Source organism: Myotis davidii, unplaced genomic scaffold (assembly GCF_000327345.1).
Source record: "Myotis davidii unplaced genomic scaffold, ASM32734v1 scaffold807, whole genome shotgun sequence".
Classification (NCBI taxonomy): domain Eukaryota; kingdom Metazoa; phylum Chordata; class Mammalia; order Chiroptera; family Vespertilionidae; genus Myotis; species Myotis davidii.
The window spans coordinates 1,204,491-1,215,073 of record NW_006298272.1 but is presented as its reverse complement, the minus strand read 5'-3'; the positions used below and the strand labels follow the sequence as shown (position 1 = coordinate 1,215,073).

At 55.1% G+C, this 10,583-nt stretch overlaps 1 protein-coding gene across 1 annotated transcript in view; it reads left to right on the top strand.

Moving 5' to 3' along the window:
- CSMD1 (CUB and Sushi multiple domains 1) overlaps window positions 1-10,583 on the top strand; it is a 710,708-nt gene that overhangs the window by 344,511 nt on the left and 355,614 nt on the right. Inside the window, exon 6 of the mRNA XM_015570591.1 lies at window positions 4,923-5,035. Within this exon, the coding sequence (XP_015426077.1) occupies window positions 4,923-5,035 (113 nt within the window). The remainder of the gene's footprint in view (window positions 1-4,922; window positions 5,036-10,583) is intronic.

Below are 10,583 nucleotides of genomic sequence, written 5' to 3'. Positions count from 1 at the left end.
TCAGAGGAGGAGAATGGGACGGGGCGCACCTGTATGGAGACCTGGCATTCTGGAGATGGGCTGGTTCTAGCACTGCTGGACGCTGAAGGCAGCGCTGGAGAGGACTCGGGTCTGTGGGCTGGAGTTCTGGGCAGAGGGCCAGGCTGGCCACACAGGTGGGCATCGTCAGGGGACAGGTGCCATGTAATGCACGGCCCAGATGATCTCTCTGAGGGGGTGCAGAGAGGGGGAGAGGCCCAAGGAGCCCGGGCTGGTAACTGCCCTGCTCCTGGCAGAGCCCAGCCACATGGGGGTGTTAACACGCAGGGCGTTCTGTGGATTTCAGGACGAGCGAGGAAAGAAAGCCAGTGGACACACAGGCATTGTCATTGGACTCTATGCTTCACTGTTTAGGAAACAGAACCGGTTTCACCAAGACTGCTGTGCTGGCCCCTCCCAGCCCCTACGACTCCTATGAGCCACACTGTGACCAGCACCCGGGTCGGGAAGCACGTGAAGGTGCCTTCATGCCCAGGCCGCTGTGGCTCAGTTGGATGAGCATCAGAAGGTTGAGTGTTAGATTCCCAGTAGGGGGCGTGCAGGAGGCAGCCAGTCAATGGTTCTCTTTCATGTACGTTTTTCTCTTTCTCTCTCCCTCTCCCTCATTCTCTAAAATCTTTTTTTTTTTTTTAATAAAGACGCCTTCTTGTCAAAGTTCTTGCTTTTCTTCTACGGATCCTATTGGGCTCATTACTCATGACCTCAACCAAGGTCCTTTCCATGACGCCCAGGGTGTGACGCTTGCTCTTCTGTCCCAGAGGGCGGTGGCTCCGGGTGTGCGCCCAGAGGCAGGTGCCGGCCCGCCTGTGCGCTGAGCCCTGTCTGCTGGGAGGCAGGCGCCCGCAGGACATGGCTCTGCCTGGACTCCTCTGATCTCATGTGTTTTCCCTTTGCGGAAAGGCTTCCGTGTCCCATGTAAATGTCCTGCACGCCCCACACTGGGGATGGAGCCCACAACCCGGGAGGTGCCCCGACGGGGACCCGAGCCATGACCTCCTGGTTTATAGGTTGATGCTCAACCACTGAGCCACACCAGCTGGGCTGTTGCAGTGTTCTATGTAAACCTCCCAGAATCCCCGTTTGGACTTGCGTTGTGTGTGATGAAGGAACACTGGTTTAGAAATGCGCCCTCCCCACACTGGGGATGGAGCCCACAACCCGGGAGGTGCCCCGACGGGGACCCGAGCCATGACCTCCTGGTTTATAGGTTGATGCTCAACCACTGAGCCACACCAGCTGGGCTGTTGCAGTGTTCTATGTAAACCTCCCAGAATCCCCGTTTGGACTTGCGTTGTGTGTGATGAAGGAACACTGGTTTAGAAATGCGCCCTGAATCACCCGTCCTGCCCTGACTAGAATCGTAGGTACAAACCGCTCAGCAAAACATCAGCCCAATCAGCAGAAATCAAGACGTTATTCTCTTTAACCTCCGCCCGGGGCAAACTGACTTCCTTCAGTAATCTCCAGCGACATGTTCCCCAGTTCAAAACGGAGAGTGAGGATTTGAGAGATTCGGAGCTGAAGACTGACTTGGCGAGAGCAGGGGAAAGGCACTCTGGCACTAACGGGCAGGAAGGGTTCGCACAGCTTCACAGATGCAGCGGCATTTACGTATTTATCCAAACCCTGCCTCGTCCCGGGAGCAGCTGGACAAGAGGCTACGCTGGCCTGTGCAGCTCTGGCGATGGACAGCGGACAGCAGGCAGGAGCAGGCAGCGGCCCCTTCTCTCACAAGGTCGGGTTTTGCATCCCGGGAGGGGACAGACGTCCAAACGGCTGGCCCTGTTATAAAACCTGGGGCATGGTGCATGCTGCTGACACCCAGAGGCTGCGAGGACGCCAGAGGTGGATGCTGACAGAGGGAATCTGAGAATTCATGCGGAAGGTGGCATTTCACCTCCTATTGATGGATAAGACACAGAGGGGAGTGAGGTTGCGGGGTCAGGTGAGGCCAGGGATGGAAGGTCTCAGGTGACATCCGAAGGCGGTAAATTTATTCTGTGTCTCAGAGGAGACGGAGGGTGAGTATTTTTGGACACCAAGGAGGCATGCGTCCATCTGGACTTTGGAAACCAGCCAGAGCGTGAGAGTTCCAGGCAGTGCGGCGGAGACCCGCCTGCAGAGTAAAAACACTCAGAAATCACCGATTCGGGGTCAATCCAGGCGCAGGCTCCTGTGAGCCCTGCCGCCACTTACCGAACCTCACAGGTCCCCAGCTCTTAGCATCAAATTAAAATAGTAAATGAGCCCGGCCGGCGTGGCTGAGTGGTTGAGCATCAGCCTATGAATGAGGAGGTCATGGTTTGATTCCTCATCAGGGCACAGTCCTGGGTTGTGGGCTCGATCCCCAGTGTGGGGCGTGCAGGAGGCAGTTGATTCATGATTCTCTCTTATCGCTGATGCTTCTCTCTCTCCCTCTCCCTTCCTCTCTGAAATCAATAAAAATATATTTTTAAAAATACGAATTGGCCTGTGGGAACCATTGAATGATTAAGTTATGACAGGGCTGGCACTTGGGTAGGACTCACTCTGGGTTAGCATCCATTTCCCATTTTCCTCCTCCTCCTCCTCCTCATCATCATCATCTGTTTAGAGAGTGAAAGATGAATTAAGGTGCTACTGCTCTCATCCAACAAACAAATAATAAGACCGAGATCTAACAAATCTGCCCGAGCATTAACAGTGGACGCAGTCTGTCTTCGCTAAAATTATGTAAGGCGCATCCCATAGATGCCCCGTTTCACACGGAGGGTCAGACTGATGGCGCTTGGAGACACGCTGCGAGGGGTCTCCCGCCAACACCTGTGTCCAGGGCCAGGTGCCGTGACGGGTGACGGGGACCTGGGTCTGCAGCAGCTGCGGTCTCCAGATGTGCCTAGCGTTCCCATGGTCGTGTCACAGCTGCATCTGGGCCCCCTGGGAAGCATCAGAATCAGAAAGCCCCCCCCCCCGATCCTGGAAAGGCAGACAGCAGGTGGGGCGCCTGTGGCGAGCTGGTCGCGGACGGTGCAGGTCATTGCATCACTGTACCAGGTGATGGAAGACGTTTGTTACGACAAAAGCTGACTCATTTCCGGACCTTGAATGGGGCTGGGCTGAGCTGAGCTCACCTGGGGACTAAGGGAGAAGGTGGAGTTCACCGTGTCTGAGAGAATGTGTTTCTGAAGTAATGGCACAGAGAAAGCAGCCGGCCGGTTACTGAGACATGTCTTTCCCTCACCTGCCTCCTTTCCTTTCAGTGAAAATGCCTTTGATTTGCCCGATTTCACCGGCTCATTGTCCTTGGTGTCTATACATTGATTATTTAAATAGTCAGTTGGTTTGGCTCAGTGGATAGAGCACCGGCCTGTAGACAGAACGGTCCTGGGTTCAATTCTGGTCAGGGCACATGCCCAGGTTGCGGACTCGATCCCTGGGAGTGGGCGTGCAGTAGGCAGCCGGTCCATGATTCTCTCTCATCATTGATGCTTCTCTCTCTCTCTCCCTCTCTGAAATCAATAAAATATATATTTTAAATATTAATAAATAGTGTATTGTGCACAAACAGGCCCAGATTCTGGTCTCATATTTCCTCTTTTCTCTCTAAAATGGTCTGCATCTTGCTCATGCTCATGATTCCTGTCCGTTCTCCACTGTGGCCTGTGGCAGCTCTCACTGCTAAAGCCGTTTCAGAAAACCAGGGCCCACACTAAAGGCCGCGCAGCGAGGACTGTGGAGGCGCCAGGCCCTCTGCTCCCCGCACCTCCCTTCTTCTGCCTCCTCCTCCTACCTTTGAGGTTCACTCTGATTACATCGGGCCCTCTGATAAACAGGGCAGTCTCTCCATCGCAAGACCTGTGAATGGGTCACACCTTCCAGGAGGCCTTTTCCACATGAGGTGACGTCACCACAGGTTCTGAGAGGAGGCCAGACACTTCCGTGGGAGGAGGCATTTCCATGAAGGTGTTCAGTGATTCTAAAAAATATATATATGTACACAGCACACGGCACACAACATACAGAACACAGCACACAGCATGCACACAGCACACGGCACACAGCATACAGAACACAGCATATGCCACATGGCACACGGCACACAACATACAGAACACAGCATGCACACAGCACATGGCACATGGCACAGAGCATAAGGCACACAGCACACACCTCATGGCACACAGCACATGTCACACGGCACATGGCACACAGCACATGGCACACAGTGCCCTTGGCTCCCGGGAGGCACGGACCCCCAGTGCCACAGGTCCGCAGGCAGGGTAACCCCTGGCTTGGTGCTGACAGCCGGGCTGCACCGGGGAGTGGGCTGGGCTTTCATCAGCTTCACCGGGAAGGATCTGCCTGATGTTTGAGAGGCCGTCCTGTTGAAGCTGCTGCTTCCCCCAGACTCGCTGTTCTTCCAGATCGCAGCTCCTGGCCCGTTCTCGTCATCTCAGACACGCCCGTCCTCACGCAGGGCGGGGCCGAGTCCTGATTGTGCAGACGGCGCTGCGCCCACCGCGTGCTGTCTATCCAGCGCGGAAACCGCTTACTCGAGTCTCCTCCGGCGAAACCCTGGCTGAGGGTTCAGGCAGGGAAAGGCCCATTCCGTCACTTGTCTGTTCTCCCTCTCAGAGTCCATCACATTGCGGTTCTGGTGAAACAGTAAGACATGGAAGACAGTGTTCTTGCGTCTGTGTCGCCCATAAAAGAGAATCAGTGTCAGGTGTCTGAGAGCCCGCATCCCCGGGCACACAGCTGTGCGTTGGGCGGAGATGAGATCCCCGATGGGTCCGGCTGCACACGCAGCGCAGAGCGAGGGCGTAGCCGGGCAGGGGTTTGGCGCGGGTGTGATGTGGGCCGTCGCCCTGTTGGTTGACACGGCGTCTCTTCCTCTCTTCCAGGCTCACGGGCATGAACCTGCCCTCGCCCGTCATCAGCAGCAGGAACTGGCTGCGCCTGCACTTCACCTCCGACGGCAACCACAGGCGCAAAGGCTTCAACGCCCAGTTCCAAGGTAAGAGCCTCCCTCGTAAGAAAACACGGAACGGCAGCAAAGGGTCGCTGGGCCTCCCCCCCCTGACAGTGTAGGATTCTCCCGCCAAAGACGGGACAGGGGATCTCAGCTTGGGAATTCCTTCTGTCTCTTAATGAACAGTTAGCCTGCGAAGTTCTGTGGATGGCAACCAGCGACTTACTTATAAAGCTTTCCTGCTGCGACGTGCGCTGTCCGTTTCTCTTGTTTTGCCGTAACTCTTGCTAAGTTTTAGTCCAGTGATGACGAACCTTTTGAGCTCGGCGTGTCAGCATTTTGAAAACCCTAACTTAACTCTAGTGCTGTGTCACATATAGAAATTTTTTGATATTTGCAACCATAGTAAAACAAAGACTTACATTTTTGATATTTATTTTATCTATTTAAATGCCATTTAACAAAGAAAAATCAACCAAAAAAATGAGTTCACGTGTCATAGGTGCACCATCATTGTTTTAGTCAGTGAGTACCGATAAGTATTTGTTTTAATTTCTCTACGCCTAACGGGGGAAATCTATGTCCCAGTGACCTGGTGATGTCTTACCCCTGCCCTGAGGCTGGTCTAGCACAGAGTTTGCATGAAAACGCTAAGTGTGTCATCACGTGGCTCCTACCTCTAAAATATATATGAAGGACATAAATCCAGTTACCTGATCAGTTACCCGATTCAGTGATTTGCATACAAATGAACCTCAAAAACTGTAGTGGGTTCTAGGGAGGGTTGATCCTCAAACTTTCTGTATCCAGTTTCTCGTGTTTGTACCTGTACAGTGCTGTATCGTTTCCTGTGTGTTCCTAACAACCCATAATCCTCCTCAGTGCCTTGAAAAGAATGAAGTCTGGTAAGAGGTCCATTGAAAACAATTCCACTTTCATTTGCAAATAAAGACTATGACTGTTCAAAAGTGAGATTATTCCCCTAGCAACGTTCTCCAGTGTCCCCAAGACACACCTGGAGAACGTCTGTTCCGCTGAGGCCACGTTCTCTGACGTGAGCCCCAAGGGCACCAGGACCCCCAAACGAGAAAACGATGGGCCTCCCGCCCACCCCAGAGCCTAGTGGGTCAGAAGGCCGGACGATTGGTAAGCGGCTTCCGTGAAAGGCAGAGCACCAGCCGGTCGTGCCGGCCCCCCGGGCAGATGGCAGCCCTGCTCCATCAGATGGATCTGAAGCATGAACCGTAAGGAGAACGCCACCCACCGCCATGCAACCAGGAAGCTAAGTCTGTGCCCTGGTTTCCCAGCCACGGCCCCATCTCCTCCCAGGGCCCCGAAGGGTTGACTGGCGCCAACCTGCAGGAAACTGAGGTGAGCAGCCCCCCAACAGCTCAGTGCCTCTGGCGTCTGCACAGGGATCCGGGAAAGGCCGGCAACAGAGCAGCCAATGCACGGAGACTAGACGTGGGGGATGCGAGGGACACTGGTGACAGAGAGTGGCCAGAGCGTAACCGTGTCACCGGTGGTTTCCAAGGACACATGCAATGACCGTGGTGAGTGAAACATTTGCACACAAGTCCAAGGAGATAAAACGGTGCTAATTAGGACATAATCTACACCTGGCTTCACAGCGATGGCTCCGGAAACCTCTGCAGCTGCCTTGGAAGTTGGACTCAGGACCCCGTTTTGTTGTTGTTTTTTATTAGCACATGGGCCTCCTTTCCCAGGGGCTCCAGGCCCAAGACCCGGGCGCAGCCTAGGGAACATGGGAGAGTGGCTCCGTACTGGCCCCTGGTGTGAAGAACCCAGATGTTAGCAATGAGATAAACTGACCAGCACAGCAGCTCAGAGGCGTGGGGACATGGAACAGACCGAGGAGTTTCCGATGGAAGTCGGGGGGGTGCGGGTGCGAGAAGAAATTAACCAGGGAATCGACATGCATATTCGCCTGCCCGTGGACACAGACAGTAGGGTGGTGAGGGCCTGGGGCGGGGTGAGAACCAGGTTGGGGGATGGGGCAATGGGGGGAAGGGAGGCATCGATGGTTCTTCAACAATAAATATTTTTTTAAAAAAGAAAGAGGAAGGAAACATGCACCAGAAGAGCCTCGGGGCCTCCCTGGAGGGTGGCGATTCTGGCAGGAAGGCTGGACATTGGCCGTCCTGACTCCGAGGGCAAAAGGACCCCGATGAATGGAAGTTTCCGGCGGGTCCCTGCTGAGCCCAGCACAGGCCGGGGGCAGGGGAGGCAGGAGACAGAGCAGTAACTCCTCTGAAATTCACCTCCAAGACCACGTGGTGCGGGCTGACAGGTCCCTGCAGCTGCTGTCCTCCAGTGGCCACCGCAGGCCTGGGTTTATCCCGGGAGGCCAGTGGGAGGCCTTCTCCCCGTAAGGAAAGAACATCGCTCGTCTCTCTCCCACCGGACGCACCCAGGGAGCCCCGCTGGCTCTGTGCCTGTGTCTCAGGGAAACAACCAGGAACAGAGCACCCCTGTGGGCATCTGCACCGTCGCGAACAGGAAAGGCCCAGTGAGGAGCGACCAGGATGGCACAAGGACACAGTGACCACAGCAGTGAGCATGCACCGCCTTCCGCAAACGCCGCCCGTGTCCGTGCCCGTGCTCAGCCCTGGAATCCGAATCCGGGTGATGTGGGAGGAGGGCACCTTCCGCAGAAAACACGCATTTCTCTGCTCACGGTGTGTTTGCAACATCAGGGTCCCACTTCGCGTCCGTGGTCACTCTCGAGGCCATAACCATTCCATCGGGGTCCCACTTCGCGTCCGTGGTCCCTCTCGAGGCCATAACCATTCCATCGGGGTCCCACTTCGCGTCCGTGGTCCCTCTCGAGGCCATAACCATTCCATCGGGGTCCCACTTCGCGTCCGTGGTCCCTCTCGAGGCCATAACCATTCCATCGGGGTCCCACTTCGCGTCCGTGGTCCCTCTCGAGGCCATAACCATTCCATCGGGGTCCCACTTCGCGTCCGTGGTCACTCTCGAGGCCATAACCATTCCATCGGGGTCCCACTTCGCGTCCGTGGTCCCTCTCGAGGCCATAACCATTCCATCGGGGTCCCACTTCGCGTCCGTGGTCCCTCTCGAGGCCATAACCATTCCATCGGGGTCCCACTTCGCGTTCGTGGTCACTCTTGAGGCCATAACCATTCCATCGGGGTCCCTTGGAGAAAACACGATCGCGAATGGGCTGGATTTCTCCGAAACCCTCCGTGGTCCCCGCGCTGCACATGCGCCGAGGGCGGTATCTCTCCACCAGAAGTAGCTCTCAGCCCAAGACCCCAGTGGCTGCGGAGAACGTTATCACTTCAAAAGCAAGGAACGCGGTCTTCGCAACGCGGCGCTCTTCTCTGTCAGACAAGCAGCCACCACCATACAAATGTCCTTCTTCCCTTCCCTGATTTTTTCAGCTTTTATCTCTACATTCTTTATTCACCGAATCTCACACTTTCTTCCTTGCTTTTATCTCTCCCTTCACCCAATCACGTTACGGCAAAAGCAGCGGTAAGGTTGATTGACAGGTGCTGCCCTTCAAATATATCCCCTTTCCAAGCAGCATTGGGAGCAAGCGAGGCGGCAGGTGCAGGGGCCGTGGATGTACCTGCAGTGTCTGTGCATGTGCTGAGTGCGTGGGCTGAGCAACTCATGTAGGACGCATTGTTTTTTTTTAAATCAGTAGAAAATTGAGCCCATTCTTTCTGTGTTGCCTCCATCATTAATTATCATTAAATGACCACCTTGTTAGTACCATCTGTCATCTCGAGGTGCTGGGCTGGACGACTACAAGATGGATTTCTGAAGGAAATTTTTTTTGATTAACCTTCAGAAATCCATCCTGGACAGCGGATGCCTCTTCCCGTGAAGGAGCCGTCTACGTGCTGACCTCTGGTTTTACGTACGTTTCCCGGCTGTTTATAAAAACACAGTTTTCACAGATTGCAAGGCCATTGATTCTTGTGGCTGATAAATCACTTCGGAAGCGTGTGTCGTAAATTTCCATTTTACAGAGGACACGCTGTCTCATAAATCATGGAAGAGCCTGGCCACGGATTTACATCTCGTGTCGACGCAAATAATTAGCGCTCCTTCCAGGCGATGGTTCTAACGACCATTGATTTCCCCGTTCACTCAAAACGATGGCCTTTCTAGACGATGAAGAGTCCCGGGCTGTTAACATGTGTTTTGGAAAATCAGCAGCTTCGTCTTTTCAGGTGAATTCCTGTTTGGATATAACGTGTGCGTTCCCCGTGGTCATTCTCTGACACAGGTTCTATGGCCCCTCCTGGGCCACAAGACCTCTCACAGTGCTGACGAACCCGGGCTGCCCATCCCCGAGGTGTAGGGCACCCCGAGCCGAAGGGCTGAGCGGGGTCACGGGTCCGAGGATGAGCTGCCTGCAGGCTGTGGCTGCTCAGGTTCACACGGCTCTAGGCCCCCATTGGATGAAACACCTTTGGCCCCAAATCCTTGCCTTCTGCACCTTGGGCTGGCCGTGTAGCGGGGGTTTCTCCCCACTTGTCCTTGTGGGAGAGGGTGAAGCAGGTGTGATGTGGGTGTGCCTCTCAGGGCAGTCAGACACTGCGAAGGTGAGACTTCACCCTGAAGAGCCGTGTGGTGTGCACCAAGGCAGGACAGAGAACCCGCCTCTATTTCAGGAGCACTTTGCCAGCTAGACATTGGGTAGTTTCTTGCTGACGCTGGAACCTGTGTCTGAGGCGGAGTGTGCGATTCCATTCATTAGAGCTGGTGCATCAATGGCTCGACGCCTCACCCAGAGGCCGCCTCGGGGAGCAAATGAGCTTCTGAGTTCGTTCCAGGCTTTTCATTCAAAGTGCTTTCATGTTGTGGTTTATTTTTAAAGTTTTGTTTAAAATGTTAAGACCTGACACATCTCCGCCATTGCACATAAACCACGTGCGCAAGGCGTTTCTTTCTCTCCACGTCGCGGGAGTGGGGCTCACGCTGGTGAGCCCAGAGCCCACCACGTGGTCAGTACAGGCAGAAGTGGAGCAGAGGGAGCTGTGGCCGGGCAGCGCTGCTGCGCTCTGGGGCTGGAGGAACACACGGGCTCGGAGGGCATCGTCGGGTGAAGTGTCGTCCTGCGCCCCCATTTGCGTGTTGAGACCAGGCTCTGGCTCTCAGGTGGCGAGCGCTCAGTGCCCTCCCTCCTCAGCTGGTCTCTGCGACTGGCGGCCAACCCGTCTGGTCTGCAGACCAGTTAGTTTGCAAGATGCTGGCATTCACCCCGGTGGCAGCACGGGCGAGTGCAAGCGTCACCCTGGGCTCCGCACAGTCCAGGAGGCTGTCGGCCCATGTTGCCAGCAATTACTCAGGGAAGATGAGATCATTGGGGGTGGGGGGGTGTCTCCTACCGCCGCTTCTGCTGAGATCGCTCCCCCAGGCGTCCCCTGCACGGGACATCGAGCTCCATCGCGCCCTGAGGCAGCCGGTCAGCTTGACAAGGCACAGGCCATGGTGCTTGTTCCCTCGGTCACCACGCTGAACAGCGAGGCATTGCCTCCTGTATGAGTCACCCAACCAATAGCAATACTTATACGGGGTGTCCCCAAACGTG